The sequence below is a fragment of the Lipotes vexillifer genome, unplaced genomic scaffold, assembly GCF_000442215.2.
Source record: "Lipotes vexillifer unplaced genomic scaffold, Lipotes_vexillifer_v1.1 scaffold521, whole genome shotgun sequence".
NCBI lineage: Eukaryota > Metazoa > Chordata > Mammalia > Artiodactyla > Lipotidae > Lipotes > Lipotes vexillifer.
In genome coordinates, this window is record NW_006778737.1 from 1668387 (window position 1) to 1693654 (window position 25268).

Genomic DNA, 25268 nt, shown 5'->3' on the forward strand with positions numbered 1-25268 from the left:
CCCTGGTGGTCCAGTGGTTAAGACTCCACGCTTCCACTGCAGGGGCACAGGTTCGATCCCTGGTTAGGGAACTAAGATCCTGATTGCTGCACAGGCAAAAGAAAAAAATAAACAAATGAAAATAGATTTTTAAAAAAGAAAAAAAAATTCATACTTAACTTTAAAAACATCAACTTCCTATTTAAAAAACAAAAGAAAGAAAAATAACCACTACCAAGTATCTAGAACTGCACAAATTGCCGCAGTTACTAGAATTATTACCTGTGTACATAATTTATTTTGTTTAAAAAAAAAAGTTTAAATATAAGTTTGGGCAATCACTGTTAGTTTAGTTTTAGTCAGTTAGCTCCTGATAGCTATATGGGAAATAATCAACTGTGGATTAGCTCCAGTACCTGGAGATGCCTCTCACTTGAAACGTCGTCTCTCCATAGCTCAAGTAAAGGCATCTCTATTCCCCCAACCACTGGCATTCTGGGTGGCATTAAAGGGGAACAGAGAGCATCAACTAATGTCACTCTGGTTTTGTTACCTATGTTAAGATCTCCCATGTTACAGCAAATAAGGGAGAGGTGGCCAGGTAATAACCCAAGAGAAAAGTGAGTTTTATTTGATATAATTATTAAGGCTTAAAAATGATGACATATTTCATTCACATCATGTTACAATAGAAAAAATGTGTCTCAGAAAAATATTAATATATATACTGGAAAAGAGTATTACAAAATGTTTTAAATGGGTCTATTCAAAGGTACATCTCTCTGCATACATCTACATCTGTCTAGCATTCCCAACTCAGTATGAGAATAATCATGGTCCCAGGAGGAGGAAAATTAGAAATAGCAGCTAACTTACTGCCAGTATCATTTGGACATGGGAAAAATTCATGCCTGCCATGCACCCAAGTTGTGTGTGAATGGATGTCTACCTGATGCCATATGACTGGGTATCTGTCTCTATTGCATGACCCTGCCTGGTGTCCCAGGCCTGACAGAGACTACATTTCCCAAGAAACCTTGCCTTGATCTCCTAGAGAAACATTAACTCACAAACAAACATCATCACAACCTTGGGGACTTCCCTGTTGGGAACTTCCCTGTTGGTGCAGTGGTTAAGAATCCTCCTGCCAATGCAGGGGACGTGGGTTCAAGCCCTGGTCAAGGAAGATCTGACATGCTGTGGAGCAACTAATCCTGTGAGCCACAACTACTGGGCCTGCGTGCCACAACTACTGAAGCCCATGCACTTGGAGAGCCCGTGCTCCGCAGCAAGAGAAGCCACCGCAATTAGAAGCCCGTGCAACGAAGAGTAGCCCCTGCTCACTGCAACTAGAGAAAGCCTGCACACAGCAACAAAGACCCAATGCAGCCAAAAATAAATAAATATTTAAAAATAAAAATAATAAAAATGAAACTGAAATACTGTATTAAAAAAAAGAATTCCAACTAATAAATGTAGAAGGAATAAGGAAAATAGCAAATCACTATTAGAACACCAGAGTAATAATAGTTACTACAGGAAAGATCCACTTTTGGATGCTGAAATTAGCAAGCAAATCTGAGAAACAAGATACTGCACAGTCTCAAAGTATCTCCCACAAAATAAATACTTACTAATTATGAAGAGAAAAACAGTAAATTCACAGTGGATAAATCTGGCAGATATCATTTTAACCAAGTGATCAAGGTTAAAATCACCAATAATAAGACATTTTAACACCATGTACTCTTTGATATGATGCACCAAGAAGGGCACATCACTTCTGGGGTATTCTTCTCAATAGTGCATAACCCCAGATTAATCACAGGAACACACCAGAAAAACCCAAATTGAGAGATATACTACAAAATATCTGACCAATATTCTTCCAAAGTGTCAAAGTCATGAAATATAAGAAAAGACTGAGGAACTTCCACAGATTGGAGAGGGAGTTATGACACCTATATGCAATGCAGGAACCTGGATTGGATCCTGAAAAAAAGGACATTAATAGAAAAACTAATGAAATTGAATAAATTCTGTTGCTCAGTACACAGTATCATGCCAATGTTATATTCTTAGATTTGATAATTGTACTATGTTTATATAAAATGTTAGCATTAAAGGAAGCTGAACGAATTATTTTCGTAACTCTAAAATTATCTCAAAATAAGGTTTTTAAAAAAGTAACACCTCTACTTCACATCATATTCAAAAAGTAACCCAAAGTGGATCAAATACCTAAGTGTAAAAGCTAAAACTATAAAACTCTTAGAAGAAAATATAGGAATAAATCTTTATGACTGTGAATTAGACAATGGTTTCTAAGCTATGATACCAAAAACACAGGCAACCATAAATAAATTGGACTTCATCAAAATTTAAAGCATTTGCACTTCAAAGAACACTACCAAGAAAGTGAAGACGAACTGCAGAATGGGAGAAAGTATCTGCAAATCATATATCTGATAAGGGTCAAGAGTACAGGATCTATAAAGAACTCTTAAAATTCAACAATAAAAAGTCAAATAACCCAATGTTTAAATGGGCAAAGGATCTGACTTGAAATTTCTCCAAAAAAGATATACAAAAGGCCAATAAGCACATGAAAAGATGCTCAATGTCATTAGTTATTAGGGAAAAACAAATAAAATTACAGTAAGATACCACCTCATACTGCTAGGATGGCTGTAATCAAAAGGACAAAGTGGTAGCAAGGATATGGAGAAATCAGGAGCCTCATACATTACTGATGAAAATGTGAAAATGAAGTCACATTGGAAAACCATTTAGTAGCTTCTCATAAAATTAAACATGGAGGACTTCCCTGATGGCAAAGTGGTTAAGAATCCGCCTGCCAATGCAGGGGACACGGGTTCGATCCCTGGTCCAGGAAGGTCCCACGTACTACGGAACAACTAAGCCCGTGCGCCACAACTACTGAGCCTGCTTTCTAGAGCCCATGCACCACAACTACTGAGCCCCCATGCTGCAATTACTGAAGCCTACGAGCCTAGAGCCCGTGTTCCACAATAAGAGAAGCCACCGCAATGAGAAGCCCACGCACTGCAACGAAGGGTATCCCTGGCTTGCTGCAACTAGAGAAAGCCCGTGCACAGCAACAACGACCCAAAGCAGCCAAAAAAAAAAAATTTAAACATGGAGTTAGCATATGACCCAGCAATTTCACTCCTAGGTATACACCCAAGAGAAGTGAAAAGCATACAACCACACAAAAACTTGTACACAAACATTCATAACAGCATTATTCATCTTAGCCAAAAAGTGGAAACAATCCAAATTTCCATCAAATGATGAACGGATAAACAAAATGTGATGTATCCGGACTTCCCTGGTGGCGCAGTGGTTAAGAATCCGCCTGCTAAGGCAGGGGACACGGGTTAGAGCCCTGGTCTGGGAAGATCCCACATGCGGCGGAGCAACTAAGCCCATGCACCACAACTACTGAGCCCACATGCCACAACTACTGAAGCCCACCCGCCTAGAGCCTGTGCTCCACAAGAGAAGCCACCGCAATGAGAAGCCCGCGCACTGCAACAAAGAGTAGCCCCCACTCGCCGCAACTAGAGAAAGCCCGCGCAAAGCAACAAAGACCCAACACAGCCAAAAATAAGTAAATAAATAAACTTATAAAAAAAAAAAGTGATGTATCCATATAATGATATAAAACTCAACCATAAAAAGGAATGAAGTACCAATACATACTACAACATGGATGAATCTTGAAAACATACTAAGTGAAAGAAGCCAGACACAAAAGGCCACGTGTTGTATGATTCCATTCATATGAAATATACAGAAAAGGAGAATCCATAGAGACAAAGTAGATAAGTGGTTGCCAGGAGCTGAAGGGGAAAGGAGAATGGGTCGTGACTGAAAGAGGATGTAAGGGAAATTTGGGGGCAGTAATAATATTGCTTCTTGATCTCTAGGGTCATGACATGGTGTATTCATTTTTTGAAAATTCACCAAAATACAGATTTAGGATTTGTGCACTTTTCTACATGTGTGTTACACTTCAATGAGAATTACTTACTTTAAAAAGTGGAAAAAATGGCCTGAAATCACAGTATCCTCAAGTCTAAGGTTCCTGCTTTCTCAAGATTGAAGTTAAATTACTCTACTAGAAAACTTGATCAGTTTGAAAATGGAATGGACGGTAAAGCATTTCTCAAAAAAAAGTAAAGTTTAGGTACAGTTTTCCATGTTTCACATCATTCATCACAGTAAGTACAAAAACATAAAGTACTTGTGAAAGAACTAACTAGACAGGAGAACGTCCCAGACTATCTCCAGATTATATACTTTCATAACTGAATCAGAGATTAGTAACACCAAGGAAGCTTTTGTAGAATCTGGGAGCCTAAGAAGCTCAAGAGGTCACTAAGGTTTTAACCCTCAAATCATAGAACTACATCAAGCTACCACGAAGTGCTACTATTTCACAAGGAAATTTAAAGGCCATTATTAGTACCCTGCAAATCCTATCCTATCATTCACTGTTGAATGGTCTACCTTCCAGGCTAGACTGCAAACTCAATGAGGAAGGGATAATCAAGGCTTTATCTCCAGAACATACCATTGTCTGGATATGGTAGTTGCCCAGTAAATATCTGAATAGATGGTTCAATGAGACAGTATAACCCCATGCAATTATACACACCCATTTCAATTAAAACAGTGAACATGCTGAGGATCAAATTACTGAGGCTATGGGTCACTCAGAAGAGAGGAAGAAACACGAAAACCTTTCACACACTGCCTTTATCCTTCTCAGAAAAATAAACAGAAACTTTGCTAAGATAAAGAAAACTGTGCTGACTACTCCAGGTTCCACCCTGTTAGGGGATAAGGGGGAATAAATAGGCAGTGACTCAACAAAAAACAGAAGTGGGAAAAAAAGGGGAGTCAATTCTGCTACCTGCTCTTTTAAAAACAGCATAAGTTTGCCTTCACCCCAAAGCAGGGATTTATCTTCAATTTGTTAGAAAAAAAGTAGGGGGGGAATCAGTAATGAAATGATTATAAATTGTCCTGCTTTTTATAGATAATTTAACTAGCCTGAAATTCTTTTCACCAAAGAGGTGAAATACAAACTATGTACATATACATATATGTATGTACACATATATGTACATACAAATAGGCTAGGTCATAGATTATCAGCAAAGTGAAACCTAATAAACTTGATTCCCAGAAAGTGCTTTAAGTACTTGTGACTGACACAAGTTTAGCTTGGATGATTCACATCCAAAGCTGTGTGTTTTTTTAATAAATATAAGGCAAAATAATAGGAGTGAGGGAAGAGCCAAGGTAGGCCCACACTGATTATTGAATGTGCAAGGACACTAATTATAAAAAAGGGGCTAGGGACTTCCCTGGTGACGCAGTGCTTAAGAATCCACCTGTCGAGCTTCCCTGGTGGTACAGTGGTTGAGAGTCCGCCTGCCGATGCCGGGGACACGGGTTCGTGCCCCGGTCTGGGAAGACACCACATGCCGCGGAGCGGCTGGGCCCGTAAGCCATGGCCGCTGAGCCTGCGCGTCCGGGGCCTGTACTCTGCAACGGGAGAGGCCACAACAGTAAGAGGCCCGCGTACAACAAAAAAAAAAAAAAAAAGAAAAGAAAAGAATCCACCTGTCAATTCAGGGTACACGGGTTCGATCCCTGGTCCAGGAGCTTTCACATGCCACGGAGCAATTAAGCCTGTGCGCCACAATTACTGAGCCTGTGCTCTAGAGCCCACGTGGCACAACTACTGAGCCCGCATGTCACAACTACTGAAGCCCAAACTCCTATAGCCAGTGCTCCACAACAAGAGAAGCCACTGCAATGAGAAGCCCGTGCACCACAACAAAGAGTAGCCCCTGCTCGCCGCAACTAGAGAAAGCCCGCGGGCAGCAATGAAGACCCAATGCAGCCAAAAATAAAAAAATAAAACAAAATTTAAAAAATATTTTTTAAAAGGGGGTCTAACATATTGGGTATGCATTAAATGATAGATATTAAGTTTTACATGCTTTATCTCAGTACCTCCAACAATGCTCAGGATATTATTTTGCCATTTTATAATTGAGGAAAATGAGACTCAGAGAACTGAAGAAACTGGTCAAAAATCGGACAATTAACATATGTTCAACACCCCAAAGCTTGTACTCTTTTCACTAGATTGATATTCTGCCCAAAAAGTTGATAGGTCATAGCCTTCAACAGGGGGAAAGCCACCAATGATTTCTCGATTCTTATAAAATTGGGGGGGGGGGTTGGAGAGGTTCAAGAGGTAATCTCAAATTACAGATGTGTCACCTCCCATGATGTTCTGTGAGTTCCGTGAGTTCACATGATTTAAAGGCCCTCAAAAAATGAAGACCATCTCTAAGGAAGTGTGTACAGGTGGCAAACAACTCTTCACACTATGAAGAAAAAAAGAAACGACTAAATATCCAAATTAGGGAAAATGGTTAAATTATGGTCCATAAAAAAATATTTATGAGGACTCTTTAACGATATGGCAAATTGTGAGAATGCTTATCAGTAATGGCAGACACTTATAGCAGACCTATTTGGGGGACTGCTGCCCAGACCACGCTTTCAAGTGTCCCCTCCTTTTGCAGGGGTGAGCCTAAGTGGCCACTACAGTTACTGAAACACTGTCTCCTTACGGCAGCTGACTGAACAAAAGGGAGCACCTGACCCACGCTGAACCAATCAGATAGTCTAGTATTTGAATTAAGCTTCTGCCTGGTTCCAGAATACAAAAGTAGAAGTTTGGCTAATATCAGTACCATGGAAACCCAAAATCAAGTGAAATGGGGGAGCAGAAATTGAGACCCTTGCAGAGGAAATCAGCCTCAGCACAGAGAATAGAACAGACATGCAAAGAGAAGCAAAGACAAAAGACCACACAGCTACATAGAGACAAAGGCAAAAGCCTGGGGCTTTCCAAATCCCATGAGGTTCAACCCTGCTTCCTGAAACTGGTTCCAAAAGATTCCTTACAATCAATTTCTCTTCACTTAAATTTATTTGAGAGGATTTCTGATCTTAACAATCAAACTAATCCTTGACAGATACAAAATTATATAAAGAAAAAAAGCATTAACAAAAATGCCAAGTATTAATCTCTTAATATAATTGAGTGATGTTTTCTAGTGTTTATAATTCCCTTTCTTGCCAAGAAAGGGAACATATTATTACTCAATGAGAAAAAAAAAAACTGGAATGAGGCAATTCTGGATTCAGATAATTAACTAAGGCTTTATTATAAAATCAGGTAATTTCACAGAGCTGGAAGTGACACAGAGTACATAAAATTCAGAGGATTTCAAACCTTGTTCCAGAGGACCCTTAGTGTCACTGTGGTGATGCCAGAGCCATCTCAGGGGAAAAGAAAGAAGCTGAGCACACCTCCTGTAGTCAACACCTTTTGCAGTCTCTTCCCAGCTCAAAAGACCCCCTTTACTGTCCCCTTCTTCTAGGACAGGGCTCCCAATAGACATTTTATGCAACACAGACCACTCCTCCAACCACTCAGGTTTTCAGCTGATTATAGCAGAGTGAGAATCTGCTCCAAACCAGGCCTGAGTACCTTCCTCCGGTGTTTGGAATGAGAATGACATTCACTCTCTTCGCTGAAGTGGCCGAAAAGGGCAACTTCGCCATAAAGATCATAGAAGCAGAGAAGTTAGTTTAAAGGAGAGCATGAAGCATGAACAAAATCCATAAAACAAGAGAATAAACAAGAGACTTCTCTGGTTCTGGGCTCTAGCCATTTTCTGGAAGTCCCTCTAGGTTTGTACCTTGGACATCTTGAAACACCTCTGTGGCCTTACAGCAAATGTGCCTTTTCTCCTTCAGCTATAGCTTAGTTTCTGTCGTCCACAACCAAATATATACACACAGGCCCCATTTCAACCAGATTAGCCACTGAGGTACATCTGATTTTCATCTACCCAGAAAAAAAGTTCCCCTACTTTAAAAAGAATACTAATTCGGGCTTCACTGGTGGCACAGTGGTTGAGAGTCCGCCTGCCAATGCAGGGGGCACGGGTTCGTGCCCCGGTCCGGGAAGATCCCACATGCCGCGGAGCGGCTGGGCCCGTGAGCCATGGCCGCTGAGCCTGCACGTCCAGTGCCTGCGCGTCCGGAGCCTGTGCTCCACAACGGGAGAGGCCACAAGAGTGAGAGGCCCGCGTACCGCAAAAAAAAAAAAAAAAAAGAATACTGATTCTAGTACTTCAACTTCATTTTTCTAGTGAGAAAACTAAGGTCCAGAGGCCTCATCTTCACAAAGCAAAAGTTAGGGGTTCTCTTCATTGAAAATGAAAAAGAGAATTTCAGTGCTTCCCAAATACAGACTTACCTAGGTCTTAATGAGTCCAAGGCACTGTTCCAAATGCTTCATCAACATTAACTTACGTAATCCTCACAACAGAGCCATGATACAGGCACTGTTATCCTGTCACAGAGGAGTGTGAGGCTCAGATGAGCTAAGTAACGTACCCCAAGTCACACAGATTCAAGCCTAGGCAGTCTAGCTCTAGGGTCTGAGTTCTTGGTCAATATTCTACATTATCTCTTTAGTAGGGATTTAAGCTTAAATAAGTGGCATTGTTTATGCATTTAAAATTTGCAGCTGGTACTTTCTATCATGGCAGAACTGACTTCTTAAGTCTCTCTCAAGCCTAAGACTAAATGACTGCATTTCTGATAACACAACTGAGTTGGAGGATATACTGTCCAAACTTAGTTTTTAACCTATTTAATTAACTTCCCTTCTGAATCCCTATGGTTGTCCATTATAGGAAGTAGGGTGGGGCTATTAAGTCATTTCTCCAACACAATTCTATACTTACCTTCTTGCCCCATTACAGCCACCCCTCCTGTCCATTTTTGGCCTGGATATGGCCATATTACAAAAGTGAAATATATTTTCAACTATTTTGTTACATTAATTATTAATTTGTATTTCTTTTTCTTCATTTTAAAAGTGGCAATATTCTACATTTCTCAGGAAAACAAAACAAAATTAAATTGTGTTGCCTCTCAATGTGTTTATCTTTCTTGGGATCCTTTATTAGGGAATCTTCCCCCCCTCACCCTACACTTTCTAAAATCAGTGATTCTTAACCTGAGGACAATGCAACAGAAACTCCATAAATGACCCCCAGTCAATGGAAGCATATACATGATTTTGTATTACCATTTTCCTTAGGGAGAGAGTTCATGAAGTTCATAACTTATCTGCATTCTGGACCTTTTAAAAATGTGAAGGGGCTTCCCTGGTGGCGCAGTGGTTGAGAGTCCGCCTGCCGATGCAGGGGACACGGGTTCGTGCCCGGGTCCGGGAGGATCCCGCATGCCGCCGCGGAGCGGCTGGGCCCGTGGGCCATGGCCGCTGAGCCTGCGCGTCTGGAGCCTGTGCTCCGCAGCGGGAGGGGCCACAACAGTGAGAGGCCCGCGTGCCGCAAAATCTAATAAAGAGGTAAAAAAAAAAAAAAAAAAAAATGTGAAGAGCCAAAGACCTAAAGAAAACTCTGTGCAATAGCATATATACTATGGGAAATGAAATTCAAAATAGTCTCAGTGATTCACATTTTTGTAGCACCTTAATACTTGCTAAGTATTGTTTATTAGGTCAGAAAAAAACACGTTATAAAGAATGCCGAAATGGTCAGAGTCCAAAAGGATCTCCTTTAACTATTCAAAAATGTAATCGACTACAACAACTCAATCCTATGCTTTCTGATTAAATCTTATTTTGCTATACACATAGCTTCAGGTTAATATGTCAGTGTAAATGATAGATGACATAAATCTCTTCTTCACAGTCTTTGGGAACTGTTGTTTCCATCTCAAAGTACTGTTCATGTATTCACTCACTCTATCAATTTTTTACTGAACACTGTCACATGCCAGGCACTGCATTTAGCCCTATCTGCTGGTGTGATTAATTCTTGGTTCTCCTCTAAATTGTAGTCTTACTCTATAAATATAGGTTAGAGTATATCTTTCATATACGTCTGCTCAGCAACCAAGATAATGCCTAAATCTTAGTGGAAACTTAAAGTGTATTGAGCTGTGTAATGATAAAACACAGAGAAGACAGGCTGAATACACACTCCACATTAAGAAACACCTCCCTGGCCAATTTTCATAGCCCACTCATGCCACTAAAGTCAGAATGAGATGATTCATTAAAATCTGTCATTGTCACCAAAACAAACAAAAAAATCTTCTAAACATAGGTCCTTCTGACTCTACGTTTTTCTTGGCTACGTAAAGACAAGCAATCTCTTATGCTACAAAAGAAACCCTAAATAATGTCAAGATTACAAGGCCTTTCAACAAGGCGCTATAAAAATGGAAAACTTGACAAATTCACAAGCGAACCATTTTCCTTAGGTTCATCTTGCTATTAGCTTTCAGGCCGTCTCAGAAGCAACATCAAGAAATAACAGAGATGAGGAACAAAAAGGAGGAAAAGGAGAAAACCCCTGCTGAGACAAGCATTTCGGCTCAGGCTGAGCGGAATGTTCTGAGAGTCGCTGCAAATGACCAAAACAATCCATGAGTCTAAAAGAAGTTGGTTGTGTGAGGTCTATTATAGTTCACCATATGTCAGGGGCATTGTTTGCTTCTTGAAAAAGTCCCAAACATCCTGCCTGCAGTCTTCTCTGGGTGCCGCTAACCATTCTAGTTATTCCTGTGACACCGGGTTAAAAAAAAAAAAAAGAAAGAAAGAAAAGAAAACAGGGCCATCAAGAAGTATTTAGGAGGGGGCTAGAGAGAACTTTTCACCCTTAGCCACAGCCCACGATCCTCCCACGGGAACTTCCTCTGGACCGCAGCCCGGCAGACGGCGGAGGGGCTGCCGGCCACGCCCGGATGCGCAGCGGGCAGGGTCCAGGCCGGTCGGCCCGCGGGCCACAAGCTCTGCTGGGGCTGCCCCAGCGCGGGGACCGGGACGGGGCGCGGGGGCCAGGTGCGGCCGGGCCTCACCTCCACGGCTTGGCCCAGCTCCAGGTCGAAGCCCACCACACACACGCAATGCAGCCAGGCTGAGAAGCCGTCCCAGCGCAGCAGGCCCCGGCTGCGGCCCTCGTCCTCTTCAACGTCCTCTAGCGCGTCTCCCGCCGCCACCACGGCCGGCGCCTCGCGTTCCTCGTCCGCTGCCCCCGCCTGATCCAGCGGCCCGCGGGAGCCGGGCCCCGAGCCGGCCAGGCCCCGCAGAGCCATCCGCCGCCCCCTGGCTGTTTGCGCCGCCTCCACTGCGGACCGCGCTACAGAGCGCGCTCGGCTCCGCGCAGACGCAGCCACAGCTGCCGCAGCCGCGGGGGACGGGCTCGGCCGGGGCGGGGCCGCGGCCCATGTGACCCTGGGAGCCCGGCTCTGCCTGGCTCCTCCTGTACCGCCTCCCGGAGTAAAAGACGTCGCGCAGGCCCTTGACTAGGATTGTGAAGCCTCCTTACTTTAAAGCTCTTCAAGACTGAAGCAGTGAATCCTGGAATCCTCCTTCGCAGTCCAATGACCAAGGAATGAATTATTCTTGGAATGACGCCGTTCATAATTATAAGGTATTATCAAATTGTTAGAACATAATGGTAACGGTGGCTAACATTTATTGAGCACTTACTTTGTGCCAGATGATGTGCCAAGCAAGTATTTGCAAATATTACTTCATTGAATCTAGTAGGTAGACATCATTGTATATTTCTTTTCAGGTAAACTGAGGTTCTGAGAGGCTATGTGACTAGCCAAGCAAGTATTAAAACTCTGATGCAGGCTTACAGTTCACTCAGGCGATCTGCTGACAGAGATCTGTGCCTTCATTCAGCAGCCCCCTCTCCACCAAGCCCCCTCCCACCTTTCTTGGCCTGGTTGCCTGTGACTCACTCCGCACTCATCCATCGCCAGACCTTTCTGGAACACCTCTACAACAACCTGAGGATCACTTTCTCTCAGCAGAGGTCTAGTCTCAGGCAGCTTAGTGTTCTTGGAGATCGGCGTTGGGCTGGGCACCCAGGAGGCACTTAGTCTATTGAATTGTTACTGATTATGGGTCCAGCGTGGTGCTACAGACTAGGATTTATTTAGCACCTACTGTGCTGAGCATAAACTGCAAAGTGGAAGTAAATCAGAAACACACAATAATGCCCCAATAGAAAAGTGAGTAAAAGACAATGAATAATAACTCACAATAAACGTGTTTTTAAAAAAACAGCACAGTATTCATGCTTTCACACACATTATCTTACCTAATCCTCCCAACAGCCAAAAAGGTAGGTCCTATTATTCCCATCTTCACATAAGGGCCCTGAGGCTCCATGAAATGATGATAATGTCACAGCCAGTAGGTGGCAAAACAAAGACTTAAGCCCACATCTCTCTCACTGAACCTGAGCTCCTAAGCATTTTGCTGCACCACCCAGTCAAATCTACCCTGTCTGACAAGCATTGTTCTATCCACATCCATAGGATTTTTATTTGAAGTAAGTGTTAGCATCTCTCTTTTCAAGGAGAGGGTCAAGCATTCTCAGACATCAGTAGTGATGTTTGCAAGAGTCTTTCTTTAGGACAGAAGATGAACTAGAGACAGCATTAAAGTTAAGAGGCCAATTCTTTGCCCAAAGCTATCTGCCCTCCTACTCCAGAGAACCACTGTAGTTAGAGAGAAAAAATATATTCTGCATTTAAGTAAGTCTCTAGACCTGCTATTAGGAAAAAACAGTAACAGTTTTTAGTATTGAAAACAGTATTAGAAAGAGCACTAGACAAGTGCTAGTGGATTTGGATTTTAGCACCTGCTCCATCCACAATCATGGTAGGCAAGCTGCTCCAAGACCCCGTTTCTGCATTGGTAAAATAGGAATGATCATTCTGGTCCACTTACATAACTGATTATGGGGAAGAGCCAAGCTATTGCAACGTACACGTTTTACTGGACACTACCTCATTATTAATGATTAATGAGCTTTAAACACCAGTTGTTCCACAGGACTGCTTCTTTGACATGTGGACAGACTGCCATTCCCTGAAATGCTGCTTTATAATTTTGGATTAAGAGTAATCTTTTCAAAATGTAATATCCTGAAAACTATTAAGAGGACCATAAGTTTGATGAGAAAGAAAGCAAACCCGGGCTTTAAAGAATCTTAAAAGAGAAAAAAAAAATCATTCCATCTGCTTTGAAAATAACAAACAAACACTACTACACAAATCTTTATACACAAAATTGACAACCACGAGGGAAAAGAGAAAGTTCCTATGACTTTTTTTCCTTCCATCCTCATAACTTTGATATCTGACATTAGAGTCAATTTTAGCATAGTTTCTATGGTTAATACTTGTATGAGATCTGAGGCAAAAGGCACTAACACTTCCTTCTTGAGGTTCTGTCATTAGAACCTTTGAATCTGTAAGGATCTTAGATCAGTTTGTCTCTCCAAACCTCCCATCCTATTCGTGAATCTTCTGGTGTTTGGTCAGCCAGTCACCATTCTAACACCCCTTATTAAGGTAAAGTCACTACGTTGCAAAGCTCCTATTTTCTGGATGTTCGTAAGGGCTAGAAAATTCTTCCTTTTATGGAGACAAGATCAACCGCTTTGTAATGTACACCCATTGGTCTAAGTTGTGCTTTGCTGAGATTATACAGAAGAGTTCAACTCTTCTACATGATAGCCCTGCGAACATTTGGAAGTGGTTATCCCACATCCTTATGCCTCTAGTTTCCAGGGTGAACTACCCCAGTTCCTCTAACTGTTCCTCAAAGGATGTAGTTTCTAGGCCATTCATCATCCTGTTGCCCAACTTGGGTGTACTCCGACTTGTCAACATCACTTTTAAAATGCTGTGCCCAGGAGGAAACACCATCCTCCAGGTGTGGTCTGACCACTGCAGAGTGTACTCTGGGACTATTACCTTACTTGTCCCAGCCACAGCCTTCGATTAATGCTGGTTCAGATCACATTGGCTAGTTTTGGCAGCTAGGTCACATCACTGGCTCAGGTTGCTTTTACTGTCAACTAAAGCCCTGGGTCTTTTTTCATGTGGGGAGCACTTAAGTCAGGGTAGGCTGCTATAGCCAAGAGCGTGACTGGATTCACGGCTCTGCTGATCTTCTAATATTACCAACAATACTGAGAGCAGGATTAAAAACATTCCATACTTCCCTATTCACCCGTAACCAAACTCCTGGCATTTCAGCAATTTTCATAGTTGAAGAAGAAGAAAGATAAAAGGAAAGGGTGAGCTGTAGATAATGGTGTGAATTGCAATGCCAAGGTCTCTGGACTTAGTTTTACCAAAAGGACCTGAAGGGAATCCAAATGTCCTGGATATCCACCTACTTGGGCAGCCAGAGGACTTCCTCTTGCTCCTGAGCTAAATGCTGCTGCAGCTGCTCGGGCAAGGAAATAGAGAGAATACAGGGGCTCAAGTGCCAATGTGTTATCAGTAGAGAACTGAGTTTACTGCCACATGACTCAGAGACAAAATGCTCAAATGCACGTTTTGAAGGGAGGATCCAGGCAAAGAAGACAAAATATACTGTTAGGTGTTTCCTAAATAGTACTTGTGAAAGCTTTAAAAAAAGAAGATGAAGAGCTTTGGTTTTTCATTTTTACATTCCTAATATCTATACATGTGACAGGTACTCGTAAATATTTACTGAATGAATGAAAACACTAAAAAAATCTTTAATTGCTCTTCTCCTATTTTACAAAATTTATGAACACGTGAAAAGTTAACATAAAAATGTTTCTTAAATGTAGTTCACTCTTAGCTTATGAAAAGTAAACATAGTAACACCTCACTTTATTTGAAGGTTACTTTACCAACTGTTTGACCCAGTTAGTACCAGGAGGTAGGTTTAAAAGGCTCACTATGAAATGCCAAACAGAAAGGATAACCAGTGAAGTTCATGCTCTTTAATGAGAGAGATGTGATGCTTTTACTCATAAATTATTTTGACTAAATCTACACATAATTCTAGTAGATGTGCTAGTCTGGTTTCCCAGACTAAGCAGCAAATAAGAGTGAAGAGGCTGCTTGAGGCTGAGGCTGAGAAGAGCAGGAAGCAAAAACCTACAGTTAACAGAATGGAAGGAAAAGGAAGAAAGAAGTCAGAAAACAAATTCAGAAAGACACACAGTAAACTATTAATGGTGGTTGCCCCATGGGGAATAGAAACGCTGGGGAAAAGAAGTGCTGATGAATAGAAATAAGGAGCTTTGCTTTTTATCTTACACAATTCTGTATTGTTTTAGTTATTTGGAGAGGGCATGTCTTGCTTTTGTAACTAAACACTGAGAGATAACAAGAGAGGGCTTCCCTGGTGGCGCAGTGGTTAAGAATCCACCTCCCACTGCAAGGGATACGGGTTTGAGCCCTGGTCGGGGAAGATCCCACCTGCTGCGGAGCAACTAAGCCCGTGCACCACAACTACTGCTCCTGCACTCTAGAGCCCACGAGCCACAAGTACTGAGCCTGCGCGCCTGGAGCCCATGCTCTGCAACAGGGGAAGCCACCACAATGAGAAGCCTGCGCACCACAACGAAGAGTAGCCCCCGCTAGGCGCGCGCAACAACAAAGACCCAAAGCAGCCTAAAATAAATAAATTTTTAAAAAAGAGAGAGTCCTACTGTCCAAGAGTGTGATAGAGTTGCTTATAATAGTGAAGAATTGGAAACTACTAAATGTCTAACAAGGGGAGATTGACTGAAAAATGCCATTCAATAGACTATTCAGCAGTCATTAAAAATGTCATATAAAGATGTTTCAAAAAGTCATAAAAGAATATTTTGTAGCAAAGAAGTGTTCAAATTATGTATTTTAAGTAGAAAAAGGTAGGTCACAAAATATAATGAATGATCCTGTTTGTATAGACTATCTAAAAAGAAAAAAGACACTGGAGTTGATAAAAAAATATCCTGACTTAGGAGAAATTTTTTGCTTAGAATTAAACATTTCTTTTTTTTCATCTGTGTAATATCTATTTAACTAAAAGCTTTCTTTATATATATGTATATATGTATATATATATATATATATATATATATATATATATATATATATAAGAAAACAACTGAAACAGAAAGGAAAGGAATTAAATCACAATGTTTTCACTAATATCTTTGTGGCAGAAATTGCTATGCCACTGTGATGATTAATTTTATGTGTCAACTTGACTGGGCCATGGAGTGCCCAGATATTTGGTTAAATATTATTCTGGTGTGTATATGAGGATGATTCTAGATGAGATTAACATTTAAATTGCTGGACTTGAGTAAGGCAGTTTGTCCTCGCCAGTGTAGGTGGGCCTCATCCAATCCATTGGAGACATAATAGAACAAGAAAGGCTGAATAAAGGAGAATTCCCTCTCTGCCTGACTGTCTTAGAGCTGGGACAACAGTCTTCTCTTGCCTTAGGTAAGACTCAGACTCAAACTGGAACTTACACCATCACCTCTCCTCGTTCTCAGGCCTTTGAACGCAGACAGGAACTATACCATTGCCTCTCCTGGGTCTCCAGCTTGCCTTTGCAGATCATGGGATTTCTCAGCCTACACAACCGCATGAGCCAATTCCATTTAATAAGTCTCTCCCTCTCCCTCTCTCTCTGTATATGTATCTCAGCCCTATTGGTTCTTTTTCTCTGGAGGCTAATTAATACAGATTTTGGTACTGAGAGTGAGGTGCTACCGTAACAAATACCTAAAAATATTGAAGTGGCTTTGAATTGGCTGGAGGAGTTTGGAGGTGCCTGCTAGAAATATGGCCATTAAGGGCAATGATTTTGGTGAGGACTCACAAAGAAAAGGGGAGAACTGGAGGGAGAGCTTCCCTCTTTTTAGAGAATATGTAAATCATCAGTAGAATGTTAGTATATATATGGGTGGTAAAGGCTATTCTGGTGAGATCTCAGATGGAAATGAGGAACATGTTATTGGACAATGGAGAAAAGGTGATCCTTGTTATAAAGTGGCAAAAGAACTTGGCTGAACTATATTCTAGTGTTTTGTGGAAGGAAAAACTTGCAAGCTATGAAACTGGATAGTTAACCGAGGAAATTTCTAAGCAAAGTGATGGAGAAGCAGTTTGGCTCCTTCTGGCCACTTAGCTTTAAACGCAAAAGAGAGAAATGAGTCAAAACAATGAATTGTTGAGGAAAAATGAACTAGAACTTTAAAATTTGGAAAATTCTCACCCTGTTTATACTGGGTGTGAGCCACAGACCTAATCAGCCACCCCAGCGCAAAAGGAAGGCTGTCAGACTTCTTAGACCCCACAGAACTGGACTGTGGAGCGAGGCAGCTGCAAACGTGTGCTGTTCTTCAAGGCAAAGGAGGAATGACCACAAAGGTGATTCAGAGATCATCGGGGCGGCCTCCTCAGTTTCAACGGTTGGGGTGATCAGTTGCTTCCGATTCGCTGGGCCAGACTGCAGCCACCTGGAGCTTGGGGTGTGGGGCCCCCCACCTGGCATAGCTACAGAGGTGGGATCACCCCAGTGGGTCTGGAAAGCAGAGCATCGAACCAAAGAGGATTATTCTCAGGTCTCAAGATCTAATATTTTTTACCTTATGAGGTTTTGGAATTACTTAGGATCTGATACCCTCTTCTCCTTCCAATTTCTCCCTTTTGGAACAGTAAAGTCTACCCTGTACCTGTCTCACCATTGTATTCTGGAGCACATAACTTACCTGGTCTCACAGGTTCACAGCTAGAGAGGAATTTTGCCTCAGGATGAATCATACCTTGTGTCTCACCCATATCTGGTTTAAATGAGAATTTGAACTGTAGACTTTAAAGTTGATACTAGAATGAGTTAAGACTTTGGGGGCCATTAGGATTAAATGAATGTATTTTGTATGCAAGAGGGATGTAAATTTTTGGGGGGCGTTGTCAGGGGTGGAATGTTATGGGTTGAATATTCATATGTTGAAGCTCTAACCCCCTATGTGCTGATATTTGGAGCTGGAAGATAATTAGGTTTATATGAGGTCATGATAGTGCGGCCCCTTGATATGATTAACGTCCTTGTAAGAAGAAACTAGACCTCTCTCTCTGCCATGTGAGGACACAGCAAGAAGAGGGCCATTTGGAAAAGTGCCCTCTTCAGGGAACTGAGTTAGCCAGCACCAGAACTATGAGAAGGAAATATCTATTGTTTAAGTCACCCAGTCTGTGTTGTTTTGTTATAGCAGCTCCCGCTGACTGAGACAGCCCCCCAATATCCATTATCCCCCTTTTCCTTAGTAATGCAGGCTGGTTTAATTTGGAGTGGCACTGAGCCCAACTAAAAGACTACATTTCTCAAGCTTCACAGAAGATATATGTGACCATGTGATGTATGCAAGAATATTGATTAGAACATCTGGTTATACTCTTTAAAAAGTACACAGGAACGGCTTCCCTGGTGGCTCAGTGGTTGAGAGTCCGCCTGCCGATGCAGAGGACATGGGTTCGTGCCCTGGTCCGGGAAGATCCCACATGCCGCGGAGCGGCTGGGCCCGTGAGCCATGGCCGCTGAGCTTGCGCGTCCGGAGGCTGTGCTCCGCAACGGGAGAGGCCACAGCAGTGAGAGGCCCGCATACAGCAAAAAAAAAAAAAGTACACAGGAAAAAACAAAAACATATGTTTATATAGCAGGCAGTTCTTGCCCTTTTGTACTCCTCTGCTTCCTCCTACTGCCACCCTGGGCATGAAGCCCAAAATTGCAGCAGCCATTCTGGGACCATGAAGAAAATATCAAGAGACTCACATCCATAAGTCACCAAACCAATACCAGTAACAACCTACCTCTGAACGTCAAAATTAACCCTTATCTGTTCAAGGCACTATAGTTAGATCTGTCATTTGCAGCCAGATGTGATTCATAACTGACATGAGTCAGCTTTTGCATTAAAGCTTTTACAGTGTACAAAGCTACATCAGAAAGCTTTAGAAGTTAAATGCTAGAAACAAGTTTGTGTATAGAGTTGATTCTCAGTTCATTACTTTTATATAAAAACAGAATTAAAAATAATTTGTTTTGCAGAGCTAGGATTTGTTTTTTGTTGTGAATTCCCACTGCTCCTACTTGGCTTCACCCATTGTATCTTCTGCTTAAGAGTCCCCAGTTTCCTGGGAATCCCCTGGTGGTTAGGACTCCGCGCTTTTCACTGCCGGTTCGATCCCTGGTCGGGGAACTAAGATCCTGCAAGCCGCGTGGCACGCCCAAAAAAAATGCAAAAAGAGTCCCCAGTTTCCCAACAGGAAGCCACCCCGTGATCATTCTCAGTCCATGAGGTTCAGGAGGAGGTAAATGCTACCCCTGAACTGCAGTGTGGGCATACAACCCAATCCTAGCTAATCAGTGTATTCCATATACCTAGAACAATGATGAATGCAGGCACATCTCCATGTGTGACTCATTTAAATGATGCAGCTCAACTCTGGGAGGCATTACGACTGTTCTGAAAGAGGCACTGTCCTAACACCAGGATTACTGAGAGGATAGCTTGGAGCTGTTAGCAGCCTTACCACCATAAATGAAGAAATGGCCCTAGAGATCCATTTGGCCCTAGATTTAGCCAAGCCTGAACTTTTCAGATATATGAGTCCAATAAATTTTCCTTTTTGGTTGAACTAGATTGAGCTAGTTTGAGCTGGCTCTTCTAACATTTGCAGCACATGGTAAATAATCCTGATTCATTACATTAGCCTTTTATCACATCGAGTTGCTCATAGGAAATCTTCCCTGAGAATTTATTTACCAAAAAAGCAGTATAACAGAATACTAACTCACATAATGCATTGCTTCTGGGTTTTTATATTATAAAGTAATCCACAAATTATTATTTTTTTTTTTTTTTAATTTATTTATTTATTTATTTATTTTGCGGTACGCGGGCCTCTCATCGTTGTGGCCTCTCCCGTTGCGGAGCACAGGCTCCGGACGTGCAGGCCCAGCGGCCACGGCTCACAGGCCCAGCCGCTCCGCGGCATGTGGGATCTTCCCGGACCAGGGCACGAACCCCTGTCCCCTGCATCGGCAGGCAGACTCTCAACCACTGCACCGCCAGGGAAGCCCCCACAAATTATTTTTAATTGGACCAAACAGGGAGAAATACTATTACTATAATATAATCATTATCACCTAGCTAAAGGATATTTATCTCTACAAAATTATGAAGCCACTATCACTGAAAAATAATCTTCAAAAAAAGATAGCTCAGGGCTTCCCTGGTGGCGCAGTGGTTGGGAATCCACCTGCTGATGTCGGGGACACGGGTTCGTGCCCTGGTCCAGGAAGATCCCCATGCCGCGGAGCGGCTGGGGGGGGGGGGGGCCCGGAGCCTGTGCTCCGCAACGGGAGAGGCCACAGCAGTGAGAGGCCCACGTGCCACACACACAAAAAAAAGATAGCTCAACTCATTCTCCCTTCCTTCCTTCAAATATTTAACTTATAAAAGCTGTAGTCTTAAATTGTGAGGGATAGCAAACTGAATGTGATGTTGTCTAGGACCGTACAATTTAGCAGAGCAGACAAAACATGAATGCTAATAACAGTTTTACACCATTTTCTAAGAATTAGAGAATAATAAGAGAAGTATCTAGAGGAGGTTAAAAAAAAACCCACAAAAAACCATGATTCTGTCATATTATTAGAGCTGTTAGAGTTCTTAAAAATCCAACAATTCTTTCAACACATGGTTGAGGAAATTGTAGCTCAGAGAGCCAGTGACTTATTTCCCATTGCAAGTCAGTGGCAAAATCCTGTTGGAAGCCAGAGCTCCTTAGACACAGTCCAACATTCTTTCTTACTACCCCACCCTACCTCTGTTAGGAGAAAAGCAAAATACCAGGCAAGTTTCTCAAACTATAATTTTTCTTCTGCACAACCTGAAATGGAGAGAAAATCTCAAAGACCCCACTAAAATAAGCTTGATTCTCTTTTTGTCATATACAGAGGCAATCCAGCAAGGCTCTGCTTAGTTTTGAGAGTTTGCCTTTAACTTTCTGTTATGATTTTTCTCTCATTGACTTTTTTTTTTTTAGTCTAACCTTGAATGTGCAGCAACCCTGCCTGATAAAATCCCAACCAGCTTGTTTTGAACATGTTTGTTCTCTTCTGTATTCTGGGCAAACTAATGGAGTCTGATAGCCCAAACTGAAAGAGTTACCTAAGTTAAACTTAATCCAGGAAGTCTTCTTTGGCTGATATCCCAGCTGGGCAGTGCCAGCCTGAACAAAAGGCTAAGATACTGCAAATTCTAATTCAAGTGTGAGTAAGAGTTTTGTCTAAGGAAAATAAAAGAAATACAGTGACTCCAAACTCGGATGGCTATTCCTAGACACCTTCTTGTGAAGAATTTACATAGAAGACCAGTTCTTATTGGAAATAATTGCTGTGAAATGTGTATTTTTGCACTGTTGCTGAGATAGCAACTCCTACAAATAATTTTGGAAATTATTTGTCGGATTAAAAATTTGGTTTCAAAGAAAAAGTCAGAGAACTCACACACCCTGATTACAAATCTTACTACAAAGCTACAGTTATCAAAATACTGTGGCACTGGCATAAAGACAGACATATAGATCAATGGAATAGAATAGAGAGCCCAAAAATAACCCATTGCATATATGGTCAAATGATTTTTGACAAGGGTACCAAAACCATTCAATGGGGAAAGGATATACTTTTCAACAAACGGTGCTGGGAAAACTGGATATCCATAGGATAGAAGAATAATGAAAAAAGAATGAAGTTGGACCCTTACCTTACACCCTATACAAAAATAACTCAAAATGGATCAAAGACCTAAATATAAGGGCTAAACCTATAAAGCTCTTAGAAGAAAACATAGGAAAAAAGCTTCATGACATTGGATTTGGCAATGATTTCTTGGGTATGACAGCAAAAGCACAGGCAACAAAAGAAAAAATAGGTAAATTGGATTTCATCAAAATTAAAAATTTTTTGTGCATCGAAGGATGCCATCAGCAGAGTGAAAAGACAGCCTACAGAATGGGAGAAAATATTTGCAAATCATTAATCTGTTAAGGGATTAATATCCAAAATATATAAAGAACTCCTACAACTTGAAAGACAACACAAAACAACCCAATTCAAAAATGGGCAAAGGACTTAAAAAGGCATTTCTCCAAAGAAGATATACAGATGGTCAATAAGCACATGAAAAGATGCTCAACATCATTAATCATTAGGGAAATGCAAATCAAATCCATGAGAAACCACTTCACGCCCATTAAGTAGGCTACTATCAAAAACAAACAATCAAAAACAAAAGAAAATAACACATGTTAGTGAGGATGTGGAGAAACTGGAATCCTTGCACATTGCCAGTGGGAACGTAAAATGATGCAGCCACTGTGGAAAACAGTATAGAAGTTCCTCAAAAAAATTAAACATAGAATTGTCACATAATACAGCAATCCCACTTCTGGGTATATACCCCAAAGAATTAAAAGCAGGGATTCAAACAATTATTTGTACATCAGTGTTCATAGCAACATTATTCACAGTAGCCAAGAGGAGGAAACAACCCAAATGTCCGTCTACAGGAGAATGGATAAACAAAATGTGGTATATACATACAATGGAATGTTATTCAGCCTGAAAAAGGATTAAAATTCTGACACATGCTACAACATAGATGAACCTTGAAGACATGATGCTAAGTGAAATAAGATAGACACAAAAAGTCAAATATTATATGATTCCACTTAATATGAGGTGCCTAGAGACTCATATAAGACTCAGAGACAGAAAGTAGAATGGTGGTTGCCAGGGGCTAGGAGGAGGAGGGAATGGGAAGATATTGTTTAATGGGTACAGAGTCTCAGTTTGAAATGATGAAAAAGTTCTAGAGATGGATAGCTTTGGTGGTTGAACAACAATCTGAATGGACTTAATGTCACTGAACTGTATACATAAAATGGTTAAAATGGTAAATTTTATGTTATGTATATTTTACCACAATAAAATAAAATGTTGGCTTTAGGCACAGTCATACATTGAAAATAATTTTCAATTATTTTCAAGAGCCAGGCTTGCTGAATTATAGGTTTGTTTGTTGTCAAACAATAATATGTACTCAGAGTTTCATTCACTCATTTTTTTAATAAGTGCTTTGAAGTTTCATTCATAAATATTCATTGACAACTAGCTGAGGTTACAAAAATGAGCAAAACAGACATAGTTGCAGCCATAGCAGAGGTTACAGTTTGTTGTGGGAAACAGGTAAAAAGAAATTAAACAAGGGACTTCCCTGGTGGTCCAGTGGATAAGTCTCTGTGCTCCCAATGCAGGGGGCCCGTGTTTGATCCCTGTTTGGGGAACTAGATCCCGCATGCATGTCGCAACTAAGAGTCTGTGTGCTAGAACTAAGAAGTCCACATGCTGCACCTAAAGATCCCACATGCCTCAACGAAGATCCTGCTTGCCACAACTAAGACCCAGCACAGCCAAAAAATTTTTTAAAAAGTAAGCAAGCAAATAACTAAAAATAATGACAAATTATGTGTAAAGAAGTAAACATTGTGGTAAGATACAGATTAATGGGGGTGGGAAAGACCTACTTTAGAAGGATTTGATAGATGGTGTATTAGTCTGCTAGGGCTGAATGATATGATAAAAATAAATATTTGATTTTTGTCCCAGGTTGCTGGCATACAGCACCTAAAACCGTTGGAATCTCTGGAGTGATAAGAGGGACTTTTGTATGTTAATGAGGTGACTGGTGACTGGGGCCCCCTAGATAGCTTCAGACTGGGGGCTGTTTGCCAGAAAGGCATAATTAGAGGGTTGGAACTTTCAGCCCCACAGAAGGGGAGGGGAGAGGTGCTGGAGATTGAGCTAATCACCAGTTGCTGGTGATTTAACCAATTGTGCGTACATAATGAAACCTCCATAAAAACCCCTGAATGATGGGGTTCAGAAAGCTTCTGGGTTGGTGAACACATGGAGGTGCTAGGAGAGACCATGGAACCTCTGCACTTCTTCCCCCATACCTTGCCCTATGCATCTCTTCCATCTGGCTGTTCATGAGTTGTATCTTTTATAATAAACTAGTAATAGTAAGTAAGGTGTTTCCCTGAGTTCTGTGAGCTGTCCTAGCAAATTATCAAACCTGAGGAGGGAATTGTGGGAACTCCTGATTAATAGCCAGTTGGTCAGAAGTACCTGGGACTTGTGACTGGTGTCCGAAGTGGGGGCAGTTTTGTGGAACTGAACCCTTTCACTTGAGGGATCTGATGCTAACTCTAGGTATATAGTGTTAGAATCGAATTGAATTGTTGAACACCCACTTGGTGTCCGAAGAGTTGGAGAATTGGTTAGTGTGAGGAAAATATCCATACATTTGGTGTTAGAAGTATCATGAGTAAAAAAAATTCAGAGGCTGCCATAACAAAATACTATAGACTGAGTGGCTTGAACAACAGAACTTTATTTTCCCACAGTTCTGGAGACCAGAAGCCCAAGATCAAGGTGCCATGAGGATTCGTTTCTGCTGAAGCCTCTCTTCCTGGCTTGTAGATAGCTGCCTTTTTGCTGTGTCTTCCCATGGCCTTTCCTTACTGTGTACAAGGAGAGAGAGAAATCTCTGGTGTCTCTTCCTTTTCTTATAAGAAAACAAATCCTATCAGATTATGACCTCATTTAACCTCCCTAAAGGCCCTATCTCCAAATACAGTCATATTAGGGTTAGGGCTTCAACTGTGAATTTGGGAAGGGACACAATTCAGTCCATAGCACATGGGTGGTCAGAGAAGGCCTTTCAGAGGAGGTGACATTCCCACTGAGACCTAAAGCCTCTTGGAGCTTGTTATGGGATGAGCCAGAGGACGGTCACCATACAGAGAAGAAATATGTGCAGAGGTATAAGGCGCATTTGTTATACTGTTTGAGAATACTGAGTTATGATGCAGAAGAAAAGAAAAAGCAAATGGGATAAATGAAACTCATAAGATACGTTAAGTTTAGGTAAGTAGTTAGTGGGTAGAGCATATGTGTTAAATGTAAATAGAAAGGAATTAAAAGACCAAGAGTAATAGTTGAGAGGCACTAAGTATACATAAGCACTGAATAAATATTCATGACAAATTAAAAGAGTTACGAGATATTTAATGTCCAGGATACACTAAATATACATGAACACTTAATATTTATGAGCTCTTAATCCAGCCACTCATTGGTAATAACTGTTCTGGTGTATGTGTCTTCTGCCCAAAACATAAAAACTCATAGCTGTTCAGCA

The 25268-nt window shown here is 41.4% G+C and overlaps 1 protein-coding gene across 1 annotated transcript in view; it reads right to left on the reverse strand.

The window, feature by feature from the left end:
- Positions 1–11289, reverse strand: part of DENND6A (DENN domain containing 6A) — a 53540-nt gene extending 42251 nt beyond the window's left edge. Inside the window, exon 1 of the mRNA XM_007451769.1 lies at positions 11002–11289. Within this exon, the coding sequence (XP_007451831.1) occupies positions 11002–11238 (237 nt within the window). The 5' untranslated portion in view covers positions 11239–11289. The remainder of the gene's footprint in view (positions 1–11001) is intronic.
- Between the last annotated feature and the right edge of the window lie 13979 nt (positions 11290–25268).